Here is a 24,739-nt window from a genome sequence, read left to right on the forward strand (position 1 = left end):
AAATGTTGTAGGTGTTTTCAATTTTATCCTTTTTTTTTTTTTAGAGGTTTTTTCTATAGGGTGCATGTGCTCACCAGAAAGACAGAGAGACAGAAAGCGAGAAATCACCCCCCAGGGGGATGGCCACACCACAATCCCTTCTCCTCTCGGGATCTTGGGCACTCACACACATGTGCCCGGCATGAGTTTAAGCCACCAGGTCTGGGACTCGAACCGCGGTCGGCTACATGAGAGTTCAGCAACAAAGCCATTACGCTAACTGCTGGTCCCAGCAAGAGCATACTTCTAAGAGGCCAACAGTGTCAAATTCTACTGTGGAGTGGCAGGAGGTGAAAGCTGGAAAAGTCCATGTGACCTTTGACATGCAGGCTGTTGGGTGACCTTAGGGCTGTCCAGTAAGGGAGTGATGGAAGAGAATGAGAGGTTAGGGAGTGGAGGGACAAAATACCGCTTCAGCTCCTGAAGGCAGCAGATGGGGGGGTGAGATAGAGAAGGTGTGGGCTTCACGTAGATTTTACTTTCAAAGAAAAAAATAAGTGCGAGACATCTAGGCATTTTTAAAACCAGAGTAATCGGGGCCAGCAGATGGCGTAGCCGTTACATCTCTGGACTCCCATATGGCTGTCTGTGGTTCGAGTCCCCAACCCAGTGGCTTGAAACTCAGGTTGAGTATGTGTGCGTGCGTGCCCAGGATCCCTGGATTGCCGTTTGGCCCGCCTCCTGGGGGGGTGATTTCTTTTTTTTTTTTTTCTTTTTTTGGAGAGTTTTTGTTGTTGTTGTTGTTGTTTTGTTTTTTGTTTTTTGTTTTTTTTTTTTTTTTGCTGTAGGGCACATGCGCTCACTAGAAAGACAGAGAGAGACAGAAAGACAGAAAGTAAGAAATCACCCCCCGGGGGAGATGGCCACACCACAATCCCTTCATCCCTTCTCCTCCATTCTCCTCTTGGGATCTTGGGCACACACGCACATGCGCCCGGCGTGAGTTCAAGTCACCGGATCCGGAACTCAAATGCAGTCAACTACGTGGGAGTCCAGCGACATAGCCTTTATGCTAACCACTGGTCCCCTGGAGGGGTGATTTCTCACTTTCTCTCTCATTATCTCTGTCTCTTTCTCTCCAGTGAGTGCATATGCCTTAAGGCAAAAACCTCTTAAAAAATAAAAACAAAAAACCAGAGAAACCCCTAGGTGGGAAGGAGCAGTTGAACAATCTGAGCAGAGACAGGACAATTGACACATAAGCTTGTTGAGAAAATGAGCCTACAAGACGGAATAGTGTTCACTGCATTTTCCAAAAGTACTTTCTGGACCACCCCGCTTTGGGCAGTTTATTTTGATTCATGTTCTATAGAAAGCAGTGGCCAAATTGAATCAAGGGCCCATCCTCAAACAATGAATATAACCAAGGCTGCAGTTTGGCTTCAGCCAATCAGAATCCTTTCCTCTGGACCTGGGATGGGACTCAATTCCACCGAAACTAAAAGTCTGAAAATGGGGAATATTAAGTCATAGGAAAGAGAGGGTATTCCTACCTGGCAACTTCCCTGGAAGTGACCTCTAAGCCAGTTGAATGATGGGGAAGATGGAATTACCACGTGTTGCTCCTTGACTCCTGGTACTCTTGGTAGCAAAGACTCTTTAAATGAATCCCACTAAAACGTCAGAATATGGAGTCAGGAAGCTCAAGGAAGAAGATGGTAGAATTCAGTGTAGCAAAAGGTTTAGCTGTGGCTTCTTTTAGAGTTCTCGTGTATGTCCAAAGACACAAAAAAACAACGAAAACTCCAAAGCTACTTTAGTAACTAAAGAAGATCTCCGACTCTAGAAGCAGGCCCAGGCCCGTCAGACTGGAGGTGATTTAGGAACAAAGCCATCTGCAGCTTCCTGGGATAACGGTGTTTATTCACCCAACAGTTCCAGCTGTGGGGATTTAGCTGAAGAAGGAAGAACAGAAACCATGTTAGGCAGTTTCTGGATAATTCTGTCTTAACATGTCTATATTGACTGATGAGCGTCACAACTTGCATGAAGTGGCAGGCTGTTTCTCAGAGGACCTCCAGACTTCCTTCCCACCCTGCCTCAATTCTGGAAATACTTCTGGGTACCTACTGTGTGTAAATTGCCACACTGTGGGGTCTGGCAGGTGGCGCAGTGGTTAAGGTCAAACATGGCTAACCACATATTTTGAGTCCTGGCTTGAACTCACAACTGGCTGTATGTGTGCGTGCCCAAAATCCCAAGAGGAGCGTGGAAGGGGAGAAGGGATTGCGGCGTGGCCATCCCCCCCGGGGGTGATTGCCCACTTCGTCTCTGTGTCTCTAGCAAGTGTACGTGCCCTATAGCAAAAGTCTCTCAAAAACAAAAGTCACCATGCTGCGTGCTGGGAATAAGTAGCACTGTCTTTTATAGTTTACATTTTCCTACATATGACGTCAATCTGGTGATCGTGAGAACAGATTTTGAGTCCAAAAGGCCAAAGTGAGGATGAATTCATTCACTTAATGTCACCTTAGACAAGTCATTTTGTCTGAGTCTCAACCCCCTTTTCCCTAAAATAGTATTAATGAAAGTTCCTAGATGATTGGGAGAAATCAGTGAGATAATACGTGAGCTGTGGGGGCTGGCAGGTGGCATAGTAGTTAAGGGCGCTAACATGGTCGACTGCGGTTCAAGTCCCAGACCTGGCAGCTTGCTTTCTCACTTTGTCTCGCTCTGCCCCTCTCTAGTCAATAAAGAAAGAAAGGGGAAAAGAAAGAAAGGTAAGGTAATAAAAATAATTCTTTAAAAAGACATGAACTGTGCTTAGCACATAGTAAACACTCATTAGGAAGTAGCCATCACTTCATTATTACTATTATTATGAAGGTAGCCATTACTTTATGACTCACCCTTGGTCTGTTTATTCGCACACCACCCTATCGTGTTGGTACTAGTATTTTAGTTCCCGTACCTTCCACTGAGCATCTACTCCATCCCAGATGCTAAAGGCCCATAGTGACCCAAAGAGGATTTAGATGCAGATAGGAAGGGGGTCCAGATAAGCCTTCAGAAAACGGAAAGGAATTATCTGAAGAAACTTGCGCAGCAGGAGAGGTGATGTCAGGAAAGCATTAGGAGGAGAGTGGACAACTGTCACAGACACCGACAGGTCAGGAGGAAGGGGAGGTGACCTTGAGTTTCTAGATCAGTTTGAAAAAAATGACTTTGCTCCTCGGGTAGGTGTGGCAGAAGCCTAACCCAGACTGTTGTGAAGACAGATTGGAGCTGATGTGGAATCAGCAACTCTGGAGAACTTACGTGGTTTTGATGTGAAGGGGAGTAGAAAAATGGGTGAGGTGGTGAGAGAGAGAGAGGCAGGATTAAGGAGTTCCGAGTGGTAGTTGTTAAAGCTCTTCTTGTACAACACACACTTTTTTTAAAAATAATAATTATTTATTTATTTTTATTCATTCATTTTATTTTAATTTGACGAGAGAGAGAAAGCCACCACGTCCAGGACTCGAGCCATGGTCAGCTATGTGGGAGTGTCCAGCACCTTAACCCACACCACCTGCTGGTCCCCACAATACACACTATTGCAACATGTTTTTGTGAAGCAGATGGAAACGATCCAGTATAGAGGGAGAAATCAGAGAAGGAAGACTCAGAGTGGAGGGTTGGTTCTGATAGAAACACGAGCTCTTCATTCATTGTAACAGTGGGGAAGGCAGAAACTGGAAGATGCAGAGAGGGTGGTCGATGACAGAGCTCCTGTCTGTTTTATTCCATCATCTCTGTGAAATGGGAGGCAAAGCCATCTGATTAAAATGAAAAATAAGAAGAGATCAAAGGAAGTTTGAGGAGGAAGGGTGAAAAAAAATTCTCATTTGGGCTAGCCCTGTAACCAAGTGAAAAGAGCTGGATCCCACATGGCCAACTGCAGTTTGAATGCCAGACCCAGTTGGCTTGAAAAACGCTCCAAATGCATGTATGTATGTACCCAAAATTCCAACAGGGCGGAGAAGTAAAGGAGAAGAGATCGTGGTGTGACCATGTTCCACCAGGGGTCTTTTCTGTCTCTCTCTGGCAAGTGCCCTGTGACAATGAAAAAAAAGTTAAAACAATCATTTTAGAGAGTGGGGGAGTTGAATAGAGCAGAGGAATACAGTAGGATGGCTGGGCAGAATTGAGGGGCTCATCTGAAATTTGGGGACAGCAAGCAAAAGTGACAGCATCACTTTTCGTTTTGCAGCAATGTTCAGATATTCTAGTGCAGGCAGAGAGTGGGAGAACAGTTAGGCTTAGCGAGGGACAGACAAGTTAGGCGAAGGGGTGGGTAGAGGGCTTATGGGTATCCGCAAGGAAGAAGTATAACGATCATTACTAAGTTAGGTAAGTAGGGATGTGAGCACAAGAGGGAGGAGAAATGTGAACATCTGGCAGGTCAAAGATCTGGTGATACTATAGTGAGGAGGTCAAGTTGGACTTAAGATCCTCATGAGTGTGTTTTTCGAGAGCACATTATTGATGAGAGGCAGTCCAGGCTGAGACAATGGGAGCGGGGACCCAGGGAGAAGGGCAGGAAACTCATCAGCAGGGTGGAAGTCAATGAGTCAATACGATTTCTGATGGATTATACTCATGGATGCTGAAGTCATAAAGAAAACTGTGGAGCAGAGGTGGAGGTCAGTTCATGAGAGCATAAGGGGAGGGGTGATAAGTAGAAAAATACAATGTAAATTTCAAGAGGGTAGGGTTTATTAAAGAGGAGGGCAGGAGAAATAGTTCCAAAAATAGTTAGAGTGCTTGTCTTCCCACAGCCCCTCAGCAGTGGCCACAGTAAACACCATACACCTCCACGCTCATAGCAGTAGTCGATGGGTCTAAAGTTGGGATCTGGCCTACGGGCAGCCAATCTATGAACTGACCGGTGACCTGTCCAATGAACACCTGTCATTAAAAGATGAGTTGGGCCAATCAGATTCTGTCTTGAGACTCTGAACTGCAAAAAAGAATTTGGCAGTTAGTAGAAGAAGGGGAGGCAGAGGATGAAGGAGTGACCCAAACTACCAGGATGGCCCCCTTGGAGGTAGAGCTACTGATGCCAGTTAATATAGAGAAAAAAAAGTAGCAGAGAGACCACAAGAAGCATGGGGATCCCCATGATCGAGAGAAAATGGATTGTTCCTGAGCCCTCTTATTTTAAGGTAAATTAACTTTTTATTTTTTGGGGGGGAGGTTTTTCGCTATAGGGTGCGTGTGCTCGCCAGACAGACAGAGACATAGAGATAGAAAGCGAGAAATCACCCCCCAGGGGGAATGGCCACACCGCAATCCCTTCTCCTCCATTCTCCTCTCGGGATCTTGGGCACGCACGCACACGCGCCCGGCATGAGTTTTAAGCCACTGGGTCTGGGACGTGAACCGCGGTCAACTACGTGGGAGTCCAGCGACATAGCCATTATGCTAACTGCTGGTTCCCAAGGTAAATTAATTTTTGAAGGCTTCTGAGCAGGAAAGCAACACGATCAGACCTGGGGATATGAGTGCTGGTTCTGATCTCAGACTGCCTAGTTTTGAACTCATTAGTTGCATGACCTCCTGCAAGTTGCATAACTGTCCTGTGCCTGGCTCCCTCAAGTGTAAAACAGGAATAATAATAGTACTGCCCTCACAGGGTTAAGTGAGGTTAAGTAAGAAAACACAGGTCAGGACCAACAGATGACATAATGGTTACATTGTTGGACTCCCATGGTTTGAGTCTTGGACCCGGTGGTTTAAAACTCATGTTGGGTGCGTGTGTATGTGTGCCCAAATTCCCAAGAAGAGAATGGAGAAGGGACTGCAGGTGGGCATCCTCTCTAGGGAGGTGATTTCTTGCTTTCTGTTTGTCTTTCTGGTGAGTGCATGCACCCTATAGCAAAAATCTATCTTAAAAAAAAAAAGCACAAGTCACACATTTTTTTTTTCTTCTTTTGGAGAGGTTTTTGCTCGCCAGAAAGACAGAGAGAGACATAGAGATAGAAAGCGAGAAATCACCCCCCAGGGGGGATGGCCACACCGCAATCCCTTCTCCTCCATTCTCCTCTCGGGATCTTGGGTATGCACGCCCATGTGCCTGGCGTGAGTTTAAGCCACCGGGTCCGGGACGTGAACCGTGGTCGACTACGTGGGAGTCCAGTGACATAGCCATTACGCTAACTGCTGGTCCCCAAGTCACACATTTTGAACAAAGTTTCCTTTCAATCTTATTTTTTTTAAGTGTACAGTTGAAGTGTCACTAATACCAGAAAACTCTCTCATGCCCTATCACGTGGCTTCCAAGAGGATGAATCTGTCTCTCGTGTCCTTCTCTTGGTCCTCTTCCTGGCTCCTCTGTGTCCTTGCTGGTTCCCCTTCATCCTCTTGATTTCTTCTCTCTTCATTGACCCGCTTGTCTCATGCTGTTTGGAGAGAGATTTTTGCTCTAAGGTGTGTGCGCTTGTTGGAAAGACAGAGAGAAAATGAGAAATCACCCCATGAGGAAATGGCCATGCCACAATGACTTCTCCAGTTTCCTCTCCGGATTTTGGGCATGGATGCACACATGCCGGCGTATTTCAAGCTGCTGAGTCTGGTACTGGGACTGCGGTTGGCCATGTGGGAGTCCAGCACCTCAACCACGAGCCACCTGCTGGCACCATATCTTGTGCTTTTAAATACCTTTAAATACCATTTGCTAGGGGATGGTTCTCATAAGTTTATTTCCGGCTCTGACTACTTCCTCCAGCTCCAGACTTCTATATCTGATTGCTTATGTGGCAACTCCATTTAAGTCTCCAAGGGTATCTCCAATGGCTTGCCTCTGTTCCTCCTACAACCTCCCCCAATTCAATAAATGGCAGATGCTCCCGGTGTTGATCAAGCTAAACATCTCAGCACCATCTCTGACTCCTTTCTCTTTCTCATGCCTGCCACAAAGGCATCAGCGGCTATCTAGAATACGACTGCTTCTTGCCACTCTCAATGCTACCCCATCTTTATCTTTCACTGTGTGAACTTGGGCAAGTACCTTACCTTTCCTGGGCCTCTGTTAGGACAGTTTTAGGAGTCCTTCAAAGCCTAGGTCAGATCTTCTTGCTGCTCTGCACTTCAGCTCCTGTCACCCTCCCCTTGCTCAGTCTAGGTTGGCCACATTGTCCCCCTTGCTGTCCCCTGAACTCTCCAGGGAGTGTCTCCTTTGGGGTCTTTGCCCTTGCTGTCACTCATGCCTCTGTTATCCACATGGCTTGCTCCCTGCCTCCTGTCAGTTGTCTGATCAAATGTTTCTCTTTTCTTATTTAGAGATTTTTGCTATAGGGCACATGTGCTCCCCTGAGAGACAGAGAGGCAGAAAGCAAGAAGTCACCTTCCCAGCGGGGTTGGCCACCCGCAATCCCTTCTTCGCCATTCTTCTCTTGGAATTTTGGGCACGCATGCACACGCACCCAGTGTGAGTTTTAAGTTGCTGGGTCTGGGACTCGAACCAAGGTCGAATATGTAGGAGTCCAGTGATGTAACCATTATGCCAACTGCCAGTCCCTCAAATGTTTCTTTCTGTTACACGTTCCCTCCAAAACATAGCTACACTTTACTTGACTGCCTTCGTAGTCCCTCTGCTTTTTCTCCATATCTCTAAGTCCACCTGACATTGTTTTTTTTTTTTTTTTTGAGAGGTTTTCGCTATAGGGCACGTGCACTCGCCAGACAGACAGAAAGAGACAGAGAGACAGAAAGCAAGAAATCACCCCCTAGGGGGGATGGTCACGCCACAATCCCTTCTCCATTCTCCTCTCGGGATCTTGGGCACGCACGCACACGCGCCCGGCGTGAGTTTTAAGCCACCAGGTCTGGGACACGAACCACAGTTGACTACGTGGGAGTCCAGCGACATAGCCATTACGCTAACTGCTGGTTCCCCTGACATTGTATTTATGTGCAAGCTGTTTGTCACTCTGCCAACATTCAAGGTTCATGCCAGGCGGGTTGGGCGATTTTATTCAATGCTGTATGCCCAGAGTCTAGCAAACTGGCACATAGTAGGTGCTTTATACATCACATGCCCTCTGGTAACAGAATTCCTGTAATACCAGTCCATACCATTCTTGCGAGACTACCTGTTTGCTTTTCATGCCAGCAGCTATCTGGTTAAGCTTTTACTCAATTGAGCTCCCTGAAGACAGGGCCCAGGACACAGCCTGGCTCCCGGAAATAATCCCCATCATTGATGCAGGTAACTGTCCACTCACTGGTGACCTGATTTGATTCTAACCGAGGAGGGCAAGCAAATCAGGAGGGAAGGTATTATTAGCTGGACTAGCATTCAGGTCTCCTGCCTCTAGACCAAACTCAACGAATAATTCACTGTTCAATGAGGAATGGAAAAAAAAAAAGATTTGACTTTGGGCAAATGGGCTGGTTCTCCGTGGCAGATCGTAAAGTACTTATTTGCATTTATTGCGCCCAGTTCTCTAATCATTCTCATGACTATCCTGTCGTAGAAAGCTTTGAGGGCAGGATTTTTTGTCTATTCACCTAACTTTTGGTGCCTAAAAAAAGGCCTGGCACATAGTAGGTGCTGAGCAAACGATGAGGCCCGAGGCTCTTTAGTTTTAGGGTCAGTGTTCAGGTGTGACGTGGGCCAGCTGCCACCCACAGCTAGCGGCAGCGCTGAGAGTGCATCTCCGGTTCCGCTCCGTACGCGCGCTCTCCAGGCTGGCGGCCCGCGGTCCGCACCAGTTCCGGGTCCGCGGCGGGAGTGAGCGCGTGCACAGGGTGGGGCGCAGAGGGACGGTCCCCTCCCAGCTCCAAAGCCTTCCGCATCCCCGTCCGCGGGGACCGCGTGCACTGTCACTCCACCGTCACCCGCTTCTGCAACCTCTGGACCCGAGGATTGGTATCAGAGCCCAGGGGGGACCCCTCGGGCCGGGGCCCACACCCCTCGAACCCAGCCAGCCGGGCCCCGCGCCCCCCCCAGCCCGTGGAGCCCCGCCCCCACTTCCCCATTCGGCGCTCCGCCCCCCGCGCCGCGCTCCATACTTGGCGATCGCCGTGGCCCCTGCTGCGGGGGGGAGAGCCACAGACGCCGGGACCGGGACCGCCGCCGCCGCCGCCACCATGGTAAAGGCCCCACGTCCTCCTCCCCAGCCCAGGGGCTCCGCCGGAGCTGGCGTGTCCCAACCCCCGGCCGGTAGAGGGAGGGTTCTCGGGGTGGGGGAGGGGCGGGGTCCTGGACCCTAGGTAGACACCGTCCTCCTTGCTCAGGAGGGGGCTGTCGCCGCGGGCGGCTTGGGTGGGCAGTGACTTCATTCCCCTTCCCAGTCCCCGCCCTGGGCTCAAGCTGAAGTCCAGCTGCCCATCTCTGTTCTAGGTCGGTCTCCCCCAGAGTCCAGGCTAGACCCTCTTCCCCCGGTGGACTAGGGCAGGAAGGGGGGACCACCTTCCGGTGGTCCAGGCGTAGTCCCCTTTCCTCCTCCCCTTGGCCCAGAGTAGGCCTTGATTTCTTCCTGCCACTGGCCCAGGCTAGGTTCCTCTCCCCGTGGTCCGAGCTAGGCCGCTGTGCCCCTCACTCCCAAACTCCATTCCTTGTCCATGGCCTCAGTCTGGTCCCCCATCCACTCCTCCTCCGGTGGCCTCAGCCTAGATTCGTTTCTCTCCTCCTCCATGGCGTCAGCCTGAATCCTCTTCCCTCCACGGTCCTAGGGCTGGACTTCCCCTCCTCTGCAAGTGGCCCTCGCCTGGACTTCTCTCCCCCACCCCCCTCCATGATCCCCTTCTCGGACTTCTCCCCACTCTGCTTATCTGCGTCAGCCCCCTCCGTCCCCGGCCTTGCCCTGCCGCCGACCCAGGTGCCTCCTCCCCTGTACCTAGGGCGCACCTTCTGTGTAGCCTCTGGGAAGCCAGGAGAGCTTCCGGTTTGGGTGGGGGTCGTGCTGGTGTTGCGTCCTCTCTGGCCTCCTCTGCCCCTTCTGGGAGGCCGCTTGGGAGCGAACGAGAGAAGGGACTCCTGTGTCCGGAAGGCTGCGCGGTGCGCTATGGGGCCCTTCCCGCCGCTGCCGCCTCCGTGTAGCCAGTGGGTACGTGCAACGCGTCCTGAGGGCCGGCGGGTGGAGGCTGCGTGGGAGCAAAGGGACGATGAACGCACAATGCCCTTGTGAGGCCAGAGCCCTGCGGGATGAACGCACAATGCCCTTGTGAGGCCAGAGAGCCCTGCAATGCCCACCAGGCCCAGAGATCAACATAGGGCCTGGACGCGATGCACCCTAGGAGGCGCAGCCTTCCTTTCCCCCTGAACTGTCAGCTCGTGAGGGTTGGAACTGCAGATTATGGAGGTGCATCAGATCAGGTGAGCGAAACTGCAGGGAGACAGCCCCCTGCACTTGTGTTTGTTTTGGTAGTGAAAACAAGTGCTGTTTGGGGGCGATTGGAGGATTCTGAGGTCCACATAGACTCCCACACAAAAGCCTGCCCTCCACCTGCTTTGGAACTTTCTGCAGGGCAGGCCCAGAGGACTTCTGCCTTACCTGGTCTAGGAGGATGGACTGTCAGCCCAGACAATCCACCTGCACCAGGGCCCTGTGTGGGGTGCCTTCCATACAGTGCAGGCAGACGTTTACAGATGGACTTTGGGCCCTATAGTGTTTTGAGGATCCCAGTTCCTTGTTTAATCAAGGGGTACTGTCGCTGAACTGGGGTGACTAATTTGAACTGGCTTAGTTTTTTCTCAATGTCTTGTATACTGATTAAAAACATGGGCGTTGTCATTTTGTGATGCTTGGCTTTCTCCAGTTTCACTGGCTGAAAATGGACCTGTTTGGGGGTGGGCCTGGCCGTAGGCCTGGGTGCAGAACGACTCCTCCAGGACAGTTGTGGGTGCACACTTTAAAAGTAGGTGGAAGTTTTGCAAATGTGCGCCTAGGGCAAAAGCATGAGAGGGTGGATAGAGTGGCCAGGAGGGGCTGCTCCAAGCAGCATATCGGGCGAGGAGGGGCGCTTCCCCACATGCTATGGCTAACGCCTGTCATGACCCAGGAGGAAAGCATGACACCTGAGGCTTCTCGCATCCTGCAGTTGGCTCTCATCTGGATGCTCGCAAAGACTGCAGCGGGTGGAAGAAAAGGCCCTGCTGTCAGAGTGGGCTGTGGGCTTCACCTGTAGCTCATTTAATCCCCACAGAGGCCTCTGACCTGGACGCGATGCACCCTAGGAGGCGCAGCCTTCCTTTCCCCCTGAACTGTCAGCTCGTGAGGGTTGGAACTGCAGATTATGGAGGTGCATCAGATCAGGTGAGCGAAACTGCAGGGAGACAGCCCCCTGCACTTGTGTTTGTTTTGGTAGTGAAAACAAGTGCTGTTTGGGGGCGATTGGAGGATTCTGAGGTCCACATAGACTCCCACACAAAAGCCTGCCCTCCACCTGCTTTGGAACTTTCTGCAGGGCAGGCCCAGAGGACTTCTGCCTTACCTGGTCTAGGAGGATGGACTGTCAGCCCAGACAATCCACCTGCACCAGGGCCCTGTGTGGGGTGCCTTCCATACAGTGCAGGCAGACGTTTACAGATGGACTTTGGGCCCTATAGTGTTTTGAGGATCCCAGTTCCTTGTTTAATCAAGGGGTACTGTCGCTGAACTGGGGTGACTAATTTGAACTGGCTTAGTTTTTTCTCAATGTCTTGTATACTGATTAAAAACATGGGCGTTGTCATTTTGTGATGCTTGGCTTTCTCCAGTTTCACTGGCTGAAAATGGACCTGTTTGGGGGTGGGCCTGGCCGTAGGCCTGGGTGCAGAACGACTCCTCCAGGACAGTTGTGGGTGCACACTTTAAAAGTAGGTGGAAGTTTTGCAAATGTGCGCCTAGGGCAAAAGCATGAGAGGGTGGATAGAGTGGCCAGGAGGGGCTGCTCCAAGCAGCATATCGGGCGAGGAGGGGCGCTTCCCCACATGCTATGGCTAACGCCTGTCATGACCCAGGAGGAAAGCATGACACCTGAGGCTTCTCGCATCCTGCAGTTGGCTCTCATCTGGATGCTCGCAAAGACTGCAGCGGGTGGAAGAAAAGGCCCTGCTGTCAGAGTGGGCTGTGGGCTTCACCTGTAGCTCATTTAATCCCCACAGAGGCCTCTGAAGTGTTTGCTGTTCCTGTTACAGATGAGGAGGCTGAGGCTCAGGAGGTAGAGTGACTTATTCAGGTGGCTGCTTGGTGTGTGAGAGCACACTCGGCAGGCTCTGAACTGTTTTCTCCCCGTTGGACCAAACTGCTCACACACATAATGACACTGTGCAAAATCGTAATAATGGGGTACTCAAACATGGTGAGGGAGGAGTGGCATTTTTGCCCACTGATTGTGTAGTAGGTCCTTTGCACAGGAAATCTCCTTTAATGGTGAACTAGTAGTGTGGCGATGCAGGCGCTTTTCGCGTGGCTAGAATGTGAGCTCTTTGAGAGCAGGTGTTTTTGTCTGGGTTTTCCATAACTGTAACTATGGGGCCTAGAACAGCACCTCACTCTGAAGGAGGTGACTTGAAGTCTGTCTGTGCCTGTGAACTTAGCTGCTTGGAGTTCACATTCGCTCTTTCAGCAGCTTGTTCTCAGTATCCTTTAGGCCTATAAGTCATTTCTTACTGTCAAATATATCCCTCACTTGAGTACTCTGAACAGTAAGCCAGTGTGAGGAGTCGGGGTAGGACAGGGAGGTGGCGTGGGGATGCAGCATAGGTAAATGAATTAAGACCACTGTGGTTTTTATTTGCAGTAGATGTGATGGCCCAGAAAACAGCCAGGTCTCAGTTATATACTGAAGGAAATAGCTATTTGAGAATCTGTAATAAAATGCACTTGACTTTGGATTGAATTCCATGATTTTTGCTGGCATCAGTTTCTCTTCCAGTTAAAAACACGTAAGCAAATGGAATTTATAGGCAAATGAAATTTATTTGCATTCCCTTAGCAGGTAATAATCTTATCCCGTCTGTAAGTGCTTTTCAAAACTCGTTCCTTACACAGATCTAGCTTCTAATAGAGTCAAGATTCTGGTGTTTGATGGTGGGCTGCAGCAGGGAAGGGCTGCAGAGACCTGGGACTGGAGAGGCACCCTGCGGAGTTGTTGCTCCAGCTCACAGATGGTTTTGCCTGGCAGGAGCTGGTAGGAGCAGCCTGTCATGTTGTTACAAGGTAAAAGAATGGAGTTGACACTGATGTGCCTAGGTCTGTATCCTGAGGTGTATAAGCTCCTCAGTTCAGTGTAGACCCCACGTGTGTGTCCAACTCTTTTCATTAAAACCCAACTGGCCTGGTTCAGGTGGAATGCTTGTAAAAAGTAGCCAAGGATCAATAGCTTGAGATTAAGGAAATGATAAGCCATACTTCTGAAAGCAGATACTCCTATTTATAAGTGGGAGACACTATACTGGGAACAGGACAGACAACTGCTAGCACAAGGAAATTAATGTCAGTGGGACAGGTACCATGACCATTCGGAACCCTGCCCCTGGCTGGGAGATGCTTACTGTTAGGTAAATACAGTGGCATGTCGGGGGTACCTGAAGCTACAGGACATTAGTTTGGTAAAGTTAAGTGTTGAGATAAAGGTCTCTACCCTCAGAGCTTGCATTGTTGGGAGTGGGCATCTACTCTGCTCTAAAGTTTGGGGTGAGGGAAGCTTTGTTTAATATGACTGCAAGCTCATTTGCATGCACTATGGCAAGAAACTGAAAAGAAAGTTGGGGCTTGTGCCAGCCTCCACTCCCAGGCCTCTTGGGGTGTGCCTGCTCTCACGGTTAAAGGGGATTGCACACACACATAGTCCACTCCTCTGCTCCTGCAGCTCTCTCCCGCTTAGGAATTTGGTGTCATGGGAGTCCAGCTCTTCCACTCCAGGTAGCTACCACTGATTGAGGACTGATTGTGATCCAGAAATGTGACTTGAGTTATAGCTTAGCCTGCACTTGGCTTACAGAGCTTGAAGCTTGAGTGACTGTCAGTTGAGTGGCAGACCTGGGATTTGGAGCTGGGTGGGCCAGACTCCTCTCTGGATACTCACTCTTTTTCAGAAACGGCTAGTGGTGGGGTCATAAGTACAGTCCCATCTCCTCTTGCAGTAGATCCCACCCCGACATGTGAGGATGGGTGTGGAAGCCCAAAGGTTGCCATTGCAAACCGCCCGCCCATATTGGGACCAGCTAGAGCAATGTGGACCTTGACTTTTACTGGCTACGGTTTCAGTGTAAGGCGGTAAGGCCCTAGCCCTGTGCTATGCACTCCACACTGCGCTAGAAGCTTTAGCCCACTGAGTCATCCTCCTGAGTGCCTGATAGGAAGGTGCAACTTTAGGTGGGAGGCAGTATAGTGTAAGTCAGATTCAGGAGCCAGACTGCCTTGGATAACAGTATTTCCTCGTAAGGCTGTTATGAGGGTTAAATGAGATACTGTCTGCCAGGTGCTTTGAGCAGCATCTTGGCTTGTATGTCACTTCCTCCACGATACCCTCAGACCCCTCCAGTGCAGTCAGCTTGGGTGGTGGGTAGGGGCCTGGGAGACCTTGCCCAGGCAGGACAGGGTGGGGAACAGTCAACTAAGCCCATGCCAGGCAAGGGCCTGGCACCAAAGCAGAAGTCAGGGGTATGGACAGCCTTGTAAGTGTGGGGACCGCAGTGGAGATGGGAGCGAGTAGGGGTGGCCCAATCTGGAGAGTGAGTCGCGGAGTGCCTGAGTTGCTAAGCTTAGGAGTGTGCATTTGATCTGGGACTTTGTGGAGCCAGTGAAATTTTTGACAGGGCAGGTAGAAATTTGAGGAGGCTGGCAGAGCAGTGGTATTTTAGGAAGAGTCATCTGGCCAGGCATGCAGGAAGGACTCTGGAGGTGAAAGGGACAGGAGGGGACATTCACACACGTCAGCCTGTGAGCTTAGGAGGGTCCCGGCCACCGTGGGCTGTGGGTACGGGAAGGCAGGGATGGCAGAGGGCAGTAGACATGGGAAGGCAGAGTGAGGTGAGGTGATTTAGCACCCCTGGGGCGAGGGGGTGTTTCTGCCCACCCCGCTCCCGTTTGGGTGTTCTGATTGGATGGTTAGCACTGACACACAGCTGCTTCTGGTCAGTTTAAATCCTAGATAGTGGCGTCTGCCACGCCTTGGTATCCTGTTAACAGCTCATCACGCCCTTCAGTCTGGTGAGCCAGCCATTCCGTACCTGCCGGCACACCACGCCCAGCCGTGTGCCCAGCGCTAGCTCGGTCCACACCAGTGCCCGGGACACCCAGTCTGCTGAGGGAGGTGGCAAGGGAGGCTCTGCCTGGCCATCGTAAGAATAGGAGCTAGTTTTTCTGACTCCTTTTTGCCCCTCCAGGCAGGCTTAGGGTACAGGTTCTCATATTGTCCTCACACAGGGAAACCTGGCCCTACTGGCAATCTTGCCATCAGACTGTGAGCCTCTAAAGGGTTGCCCCCTTCAGGTCACTCACTCCGTGGACACCTGTCAAGCAGTCAGGTAGACCTATGAGGAGGTGTCTGGTCGGAGGGTAAAGTGAGAGGAGGAAGCCAGCATGTATAATGCGAAAGGCTCGGCGGGGAGGGTAGAACACGAAGCACGTGGGCCGCGGGAGGCCGCTCGCTCTCCCTGCGTACTTCCTCCGGGTAGCTCTGGGAACCTCTGGAAAAGGAGCCTTCCTCTACAACTTGCTAGTGATCTACCTCCAGTTCTGCTGTCCATGTTTTCTAGGAGCTACCCTGGTGTTAGCATTCCCTGCTGCGTAGGGGCTCATCGTGAGGGCGAAGCGCCATGTGCGGAAAGTGTAGGCAGTGCCTGGCGTGTTGTTCGTGCAGTGATTGGGAGGGCTGGCTATTACTGCTGTCGTTATTTTATCAGCATGGATGGTTGGTGGGTGGTGTTTCATTTCAGCTCCTAGCCAGGCTGAAAGGCGAGGGCTAACTGTTCCTCCTGACCCCTCACGAGGCAGAGCCTATTGCTCAAGGCTGGCAGGTTTTCTTTTCTTTTCTTTTCTCTTTTCTTTTCTTTTCTTTTCTTTTCTTTTCTTTCTTTTTTTTTTTTAAAAAAACGTTTTTGCCATAGGGTACACCAGAGAGAGAAAGACAGAGACAGACAGACACAAAGAAAGGGAAAGTGAGAAATCACCCCCTCAGAAGAGATGGCTAAGACACCGTCCCTTCTCCTCCATTCTCCTCTAGGGATTTTGGAAATGTGCACATATACATACCTGGCATGATTTTTCTTTTTTTTCTTTTTCCTTTTCTTCTCTTTACTTATTTATTTTTTTTTCCCGTAAGGTTCATGTGCTTGCCAGAGAGGGAAAGTGAGAAATCATCCCCCAGCAGGGATGGCCACACCACTATCCCATCTTTTCATTCTTCTCTTGGGGTTTTGGGCATGCATGCACATGCACCCGGCATGATTATCAAGCCACCAGGTCCAGGACTTGAACCGTGGTCGACCATGTGGGAGTCCAGTGTCTTAACCATCTCACCACCTGCTGGCTCTAAGGCTAGCAAGCAATCTTGAAGGATTTGACCTGTTTAAACATGACCGGCCAGTGTTTTGTGGCCTCATACCTCTTAGGCTGTTGCATGTCACTAGCAGTTGTTAGCTCTGGCTCAGACCTACACTTCTCCTCTGCTTGCACAGTCCTGTACCTCTTCTTTCCAGTGCTAAACTCAACAGGTCCCTGCTGAGCTCGGAACCACATGGAAACCATTGTCTTATTTAACAGTTTGGGCTCTCTTAACGGTTTCTATAAAATGATAAGGAGATTCAGGCATTACATTTACATTTACCACGTGGCATGGCTTTCATTTAAAATACTAAGGGGCCAGCCCTACAGCCTAGCATCCCGGCCCTTGTGGCTTGAGAAACGTGCCCAGTGCATGTGTGTGCCCCAGATCCCAAAAGAACAGAGAAATGGAGAAGGGATTGTGATGTGACCATGAAACCGAAAGCACCTGTTGCGGGGTGCTTTCTCTCTCTGTCTCTGATGAGTCCATGTGCTCTCTGGCAAAAGAAAATAAACATTAAGGTTATGAAGAGATACTTTACCATATACCCTTTCTGCTGGGGTAAATGAAAAGCAAGCAGTGTCCAGTTAGAATTGGGCCAGCAGCACTTCCTGGCACCCCTCTCCTCAGTTGTGGCCATGGTGGGCAGAGAGTTCAGGTCTGGCTGTGTGCTTGGTGGTATTGCTCGAAGCTTCTCTGTTGTGAGGCTTGGGTCCTGCCACGCTGTATCTGGTTTCCTGTGTGCAGGCTTCCTGCGTAGCAGGCTCGTGCTGAGAAACTGGGGGCAGGAGCTTCTGTGCCCCGCACGTTCCCGTGAGCATCTGAGCTGCGGCTCTGTGGCCGCTCCCGCAGCTGCTTTGGGATTTCTCCCCGTCCCATCTCTAGCTTGATTTCCTTTAGTCCTTTGCCTCTGTTTCGTGGCCTTCCGGTGGATCCGTGTTCCCTGGGCTTGGACTCAAACCCTAGCTGAGGTGGTTCTGTTGAGGGTGTCTGACATGGTAGCTTCCCCGGTGTGTGCCCTCCTGACAGCTCCCGCCCTGACATCTGTTTCAGGCGCAGGGTGGGGCTCTCCCCTTGTTGTCCTGAGGTCTGAGACCCCCGATCTGGGCTTGAGTACACTCATGGTGTGGTGTAATGAAGGCCACCCAGTCAGTGCGGCCTTCAGTGCAGAGGTGTTGCACGCTGGCTCCAGCCTCCAGTGCAGAGGGTATTGCGCGCTCGCTCCGGCCTCCAGTGCAGAGGTAATTAATTGCGCGCTCGCTCCAGCCTCCAGTGCAGAGGCTATTGCATGCTTGCTCCTGGACTCCCTTAGGGCAATAGCCCTTGCCTTCCGCCAGTGTCTGCTGGTTCCCGCGGTCGTCCCCAGTTCTCTTAGCTTGGGCACTATGTGGTCTGATTCCTCATTTTGCGGATAAGGAAACTGAAGCTCAGGCAGATTGGCCCGTCCGGTGTAAGAGCTCATGCGGACTGCATTCTGCTGGCCCGCACATCGCTCCCAGAGTCACGGGATGCTTATTTTATTATGAAGGAGACAGGCTGAAGCTGAAAGTCCGACCTTTAGGCCCGACCACAGTGACTGAAGGAGTCTAGGTTAAGTTTAGGAGTTTTTGGTACATTGTGTGGAAATTTGTGAACTGCAATCTGTTTTAGAAAGATGCCTGCCAGACCGTAAAGCGCTAGGTCTGCTGTAGCCTGCCGTCAGCATTCTGGGCAGGACAGTTGGTGCGGGAGTGCCAGCGTCCCTGGTGTCCACTCGTATCGTGAAAGGTGGCAGCATGTCTTCGTCACTGTGACAGCCTTTCATTGTGGACTGTTGGTTGACAGCACCTTGCTCTGTTCCCTCACTGGTTTCTGTGAAGCCGCATCCCAGTCCTGGGTACCTGTACAATGTTAGTTACATGACTCGAAGCAGGTTGAGTTGGTTATTTACTCTCACTCTGCCCGGCCAGTTTGTTTCTCATCCTCAGGAGGGAGGACGTGTGGTCAGTCCCCTCCCAGGGCTGTGGATGCCGTAGCGGTGTTACGCTGCCCCTGGCCTGTTCCGTTGTTCTGTAGGTGTTTGTGTGCAGCAGGTCTTTAGTAAATGGAAGTGCCCCATGACAAAGGAGTCCTGTGTCCCAAAGGAGGCTGTGATCCTACCCTCCGCTCTTCTTCCTCCCTCTTCATACCCGACCTGACCCTGGAGTGTTTGCCGCTGTTTGCCCCACCCTGACCCACTTACCATCATGACTGAGCACCTCCTGTGTGCCATGCCCCATGCCAGGTCCTGGGACCCTCCCCGAGCTGAGAAGATGGTCCCTGCCTTAGGGAGCTCTCAGCCTGGTGGAGGAGATACATGGTGGTCTGTTGAACATGAGCGCCCGCAGATGGGACCCTGGGAAACCCTGAGCCCTCTCCCTTGTTAAGTTGTACCACGGAGTTGCCATTTTCCTAGGTCACAAGGTTGACTCAGCGTTTCCTGTGCTCTGTGGTATACAGACTGCATTCTCAGGCAGGGCGCCTGTTCCAGTGTGAGACCCCAGCAGTTCCACGTCGGCCTCTGGACCTGAGCTCTCAGCCATCCCTGGCTTCTTACGAGGCCAGACCTGTCATCAGTGTCAGGCTGTCAGGAACGGATGGGCTGAGTGATTCCGCCTTGCGGACCCGGTCAGCGCACTCTTGGGCTGTTCCTGCCACTCCTGGCACTTGAGACTGTCCAGAGGTGCTGCTGTGATGGGGTCGGACTGTGGTAGGAACCGTGATCCTAACAGCGGCTGACACATACCGATGGCTCCGCACATGGTGGGCACTGAGTGCTTGGCCTGGGGTCACACACTCGCTGCTCCTGCAGCATCCACGTGATTGCTGAGTCTAGGTGGGGAAGGGCAGCCGGATCCAGAAAGCCAGAGCTCAGGCCCGTGCCTCGCAGGCTTCAGCAGCTTCCTTCATTCTGCCTTCATCTTGTCTACGAAATGGTGAGAATAAAAGTAGGTTTCTGATGGACTTCCTGAAGATGAAATGAGTTAATACATGTAAAGCCAGACCCATGGTCGTGGTAGCTATTAACAACACTGTAATTAATGTTATTAATTGGGCGCCCGGTGTGTTATTAGAAACTGTGTGTGCGCGTGCCCAAGATCCCGAGAGGAGAATGGAGGAGAAGGGATTGTGGCGTGGCCATCTCCCCGGGGGTTAATTTCTCACTTTCTGTGTCTCTGTCTCTCTCTGTCTTTCTGGTGAGCGCATGCGCCCTATAGCAAAAACCCCTCCAAAAGAAAAAAAACCAACTCCCTGTGCTGGGTGTCATAGGGAGTTTGCACTTGGTGTCATTGCTCTACCTCACAGAGGCCGTGCGGCTCCTCCCCTAGCTCCATGCAGACCCTCATCAACTCTGGGCATTGCAGAGTATGCACCTGACTGTGAAGAAGTCGTTTGAAGAGGTGCTTTTGTTCTGGTGCTAATGCCAGTCACTCTCTGGGAAACAGCTTTCTATTTTTCTTTCCCTGTGGCTCTCCCTGGTGTGCCAGTTGCATCTGGTACCCAGAGCCTCTGAGGGGCGAGGCATGCTGCGTATCAATGCCTTCTGTCCCCCTGCTCCTCACCAGTACCGTGCTGGTTTTCCCCTCTCCTGGAGCTGGCAGCTTTTCACAGGCACCATTAGCTTCTACGAACCCCTGTTGCATTTGTGAACTGCCACAGTCTTACAAGACTTCATGACCTCAGGGGCTTAATATTTCATTTTAGGGCATGTGAAGGGTGGGGATTAAAGGGTGTGAGGAGGTGGCAGCCTCTGTGTGCTGGGCCTGCTCAGCACCATGGTGTTCATCACCACCATAGCCTTCTCATGCCGGTTCACATGCTAGGGTGGGGTGTGGTCGTGACATCATTCCTGTTCCTTCCTCTCCCCACTTGAATGGATGTGCCTGGTGTGTTTCTCAAGCTGCTGCATCAGGACTGAAGCCACAGCTGCCATGTAGGATGCGGCTCTCCTAACAATTAGGCCATGGGGCTGCCCCCGCAATGGTTGAAGCCTCCGAAAGGTCCTGAAAGAGGTGCCTACTTTCAGAGAACTTCCAGCTCCAGGCAGTGGATGATGACACCTGCCCACAAGATGGGTAGAACTCCCAGGCCCTCAGTGCGTGGCAGCCCGCGCTCTGTATCTCCTTTGGCACTAGGTGACTTTCCTGAGAAATAGGCCCAGCCTCACATGTGCCCGCGCTCTGTATCTCCTTTAGTACTAGGTGACATTCCTGAGAAATAGGCCCAGCCTCACATTTCCTTAGCTGCCTTGAGGTCATCATCCCTTCTCTTAACTAACTTCTTCCAGAGGTATTTCACCCTGCTAGTCAGCATCCTCTTGTCCTTTAGGTGTTTTCTCTGTGTTGGTGGCCCATGGTCACTTAGCTTTCTGAATTCCAGATGCATCACACAGACACACCCTGGGTGTTTCCCCCGGGGCCCAGCTTTTATTCATCCGTTTGGTGCATGTGGATCATTGAGGAAGCTTACCTCCAAGTACCAGACAGGAACTGTTGCCATGGCCCCATGGTAGGGCCTCCTGTTATGTGACCAACGGGGAGGACGTGGATCCCCAGTCCTGCACCTCTGTATGATGAGCTCAGAGTGATTTGTGAGGGGTAAATCTTACTCCACCATCTGTATGAGGCATTGGAGTAACTGATACAATTCTGAATTGAATTCCATTGTATGGGAAGGGGAAAAGTGGAAAAAAAGATGATAGCCAGGCCTCCAGCGATAGGCTGTGTACTAGAACGAAGTATGACCAGGTTCTGGGCAGCGTGGCATCGAGTAGGCCCTCCGAGTCAGTTAGGCGAAGAAGGCTGTAGATCAGTTACTGAGCACATAGCCCTGTGTGCACGTTCTCTTGTTCCGTTCCCGGAAACCACCTAAGCTCAGGATCTTGTGAATGTAGCACTTCCTGTAAATTAGCCATTATGTAAATGTAGAGGCTTTATGTAAATCATTAATAAGTGGCAGAGTCAGGACTTGAACCCAGCTGCATTGACTTATTTAAAGCCTCTGTCCCTGGGCCAACCTGATAGGGCAGTGGTTAAGCACTGTGTAGAGGAAGCCAGATCTCATAGCTGGGCAGGGTTTGAATTCTGGCCCAAGTGGCTTACGTGCTGGGCATGTGCCGGGATCCCAGTGGATAGAGAATTGGAGAAAAATGATTGCAGAATAGGCCCAGCCTGTGGCTTGGTGGTTAAGGGAGCTAGATCCCACATGACTGTGCAGTTTGAGTCCTGGACCTGGTGGCTTGAGGAACATGCTGGGTGTGTGTGCATATGTGCTCAACATCCCAGTCGGAGGGACATATGGAAGAGAAGGGATTGTGGCATGGTCATTCTGCGTGAGAGGTGCTCCCCACCCCCACAAATGCATGTACCTGCTAGCAAATTAAAAAAAATATATATGCCTCTGGGGCCAGACAGCACCGTGGTAAAATGCAGTACACTGGGGCAATCCCATGTGCGAATGTTTCCGTTCAGGTTTGGAGAGTTCCCTAGGGATGCTGTGTACTTGCTTGCCCATGATCTGGGCTGGCTGAAGGCTAGGGTGGATCATGGCCTTGGGACCCAAAAAACTTTAGAGATTTTTGCTTTAGAGTGTGTACATCCACTGGAGAGAGAGAGACAGTGAGAAATTACCCCTCAGGGGGATGGCCATGCCGCAATCCCTCCTCCTCCATTCTCCTCAGGATTTTGGCCACGCACGCACACGCGCCCAGTGTGAATTTTAAGCTGCTGAGTCTGGGACTTGAACTGCAGTCGACTACGTGGGTGTCCGGTAACATAACCATTACGCCATCTGCTGGTCCAAATGAATAAACTTAAAAAAAAAAAAATACCTTGGGCCTGGCAGGTAGTGTGGTGATTAAGGCATTGGACTCCCACATGGCTAACTGTGGTTCAAATCCTGGACCTGGAGGCTTGCTTTCTCACTTTCCCTCTCTCTCTGGTCAAATTAATAATGATAATAATAATAATAGATAAAATTAAATGAATAGTTCTTTTCTAAAAAAAAATGTACTTCATGGCTGCTGTAAGGACTAAATAAGTGAATAGTTCATTAGCCCTTTCCTGTGGTGTTATTTGCAACGAACATTTTCATGTGGGAGGGACTTCAAAAAGTTCATGGAAAATGTATATTTTGAGAGGGTGGAGGGAAATTGTGCATGACTTAATTTTTTTTTGCACCAGGCCAGCACATGGTGTAGTAGTTATGTTGCTGGACTCCCACATGGTCAACTACGGTTCAAGTCCTAGACCTGGTGGCTTGAAAATCACACCAGGCACATGTGCATGCGTGCCCAAGATCCCGGGAGGAGAATAGAGAAGGGATTGCAGTGTGACCCTCCTCCTGGGGGGATTTCTCACTTTCCATCTCATTGTCTGTCTGTCTCTCCCCAGTGAGCATATGCACCCTAAGGCAAAACCTCTAAAATAAATGAATAAAATTTAGGGGAAAAAAACTTTTGCACTATAGTAAATTTGTACTTCAGTTTGGGTTTTCAACTTTTTGAAGTCCCTGTGCACATGCGCATGTGTACATACATTTTTTTCCTCCTCCTTTGGAGTCTTTTCTCTCTCTCTCTCTCTTTTTTTTTTTTTTTGGAGAGGTTTTTGCTGTAGGGTGCGTGTGCTCACCAGAAAGACAGAGACAGAAAGACAGAAAGTGAGAAATCACCCCCCCGGGGAGATGGCCACGCCGCAGTCCTTTCTCCTCCATTCTCCTCTCAGGATTTTGGGCACGCAAGCACATACGCCTGGCAGGAGTTTCAGGTTCTGGGACCAGGACTCGAACAACGGTCAGCCATGTGTGAATCCAGAGACATACCCATTATGCCGTCTGCTGGTTCCTGGAGTCACTTCTTGAGGTAAATCCTTAGGAGAGAGATGTAGGGCTGAAGGGAGCGAGCGTGTTTTCCTCTCCACTCTCCTCCCAGTCACTTTGCTGTAACAAGTGCCTCAGTTGCTTCTGCCTTGCCCTCTGTCTTCCGCAGCCCTTGAGCTGACCTCATCTTCCACCCAGCAAGCTTCACTTCCTCAGTCTGGCTCCCTGTTCTGGCCAAGTTGAGAGGGTCCCTCTCCTGTAAAAATGTCCTATTGTAAGGATAGCCTTCATGGTTTTTGCCCTGTCTTTATGCCAGAACTGTTATTTGTTGTTTTTTCTTCAAATTGCCTCACTTCAGGCAGCAGTTGAAAGTGTTACATTGTTGCCTATGTGCTCTGTGTGGTCAGTCCTCTGAGGGTGGCATCTGTCCTGAGCACTTGCAGACTTTGCCATCTTCCTTAAACAATGTAAGTTATTTACATAGTATTTACATTGTATCGTTACAAATCTAGAGACGGTTTTAAGTGTATGTGTAGCTATGCATAGGTAATATGTAAATACCATGCTATTTTATACAAGGGACTAGAGCATCCGTAGATTTTGGTATGGGGGGTCCTGGAACCAGTCCCCTGCAGATTCTGAGGGGTGACTGTTACTAAGGAAGGAAGCTTTGTCATTACCACACATGGAAAGCCAGTATCGGTTGCTATACATGGGAAGTACACATTGAAGTAAACACATACGACTACTAATATAAAAGATGCTCATGTGTGGCCCACCGACACTCCTCTGGAGTCCACCAGTCGGTTCCTGGTCTGTTCTGCCTGACTGTTGCTTGTGGGTCCCCTCCCTCGCCTTGCTCGCTCTGCCCATGTCCTTCCCACTCACCTTGCAGGGTCTGCCTCTGTCCCTCCCCACCACCGGGCTTCCTCTGACTGCCACCACCCTTCATAACTGTCTGCCTGGCCGTCCTTTCATCCAAGCAGATGTTTAACAATACTGTGTGGGGTGGGCATGAAAAGATACTTAACTGGGGCCAGCAGGTGGCGTGGTGGTTAAGGTGCTGCGATTTGAGTCCCAGACCTGGCAGCCTGAAAATCACGCCGGGCACATGTGCATGTGTGCTCAAAAGCTCAGGAGGAGAAGGAATCGCAGTGTGGCCATTTCTCACCTTCCCTCTCAGTGTCACTGTCACTGTCTCTCCCCAGCAGGCCCATGCACCCTATGAAAAGAACTTTAGGGGGAAAAAAGATTCTTAAAATAACCGTAAGGACACTATTTTACTTACAATACTTTTTAAAAAAAGATTTACTTATTTTTAATTATTATTATTATTACCCGATTTTGACCAGAGAGTAACTGACAGGAAGAGTGAGAAAGCAAGCCACCAGATCCGGGACTCAAA

The 24,739-nt window shown here is 50.6% G+C and overlaps 1 protein-coding gene and 1 long non-coding RNA gene across 3 annotated transcripts in view; one reads left to right on the plus strand and one right to left on the minus strand.

Annotated features, from left to right (window-relative positions):
• Positions 1-10,152, minus strand: part of LOC102471931 (uncharacterized) — a 12,834-nt gene extending 2,682 nt beyond the window's left edge. The window contains exons 1-3 of one of the 2 annotated variants that reach the window (XR_003548876.1): positions 9,864-10,152; positions 6,267-6,422; positions 1,533-1,934 (exon numbers count right to left, since the gene is read on the minus strand). This is a non-coding gene — a long non-coding RNA (uncharacterized LOC102471931). Of the gene's footprint in view, positions 1-1,532; positions 1,935-4,601; positions 4,982-6,266; positions 6,423-9,863 lie in introns of those variants that run through there. The other variant, XR_003548877.1, reaches the window with a different exon arrangement.
• A 1,037-nt stretch (positions 10,153-11,189) lies between these two features.
• CAPZB (capping actin protein of muscle Z-line subunit beta) overlaps positions 11,190-24,739 on the plus strand; it is a 171,154-nt gene continuing 157,604 nt past the window's right edge. Inside the window, 1 exon segment of the mRNA XM_014586543.1 lies at positions 11,190-11,282. Within this exon segment, the coding sequence (XP_014442029.1) occupies positions 11,193-11,282 (90 nt within the window). The 5' untranslated portion in view covers positions 11,190-11,192.

The sequence above is a fragment of the Tupaia chinensis genome, unplaced genomic scaffold (genome assembly GCF_000334495.1).
Source record: "Tupaia chinensis unplaced genomic scaffold, TupChi_1.0 Scaffold000146_1, whole genome shotgun sequence".
NCBI lineage: Eukaryota > Metazoa > Chordata > Mammalia > Scandentia > Tupaiidae > Tupaia > Tupaia belangeri.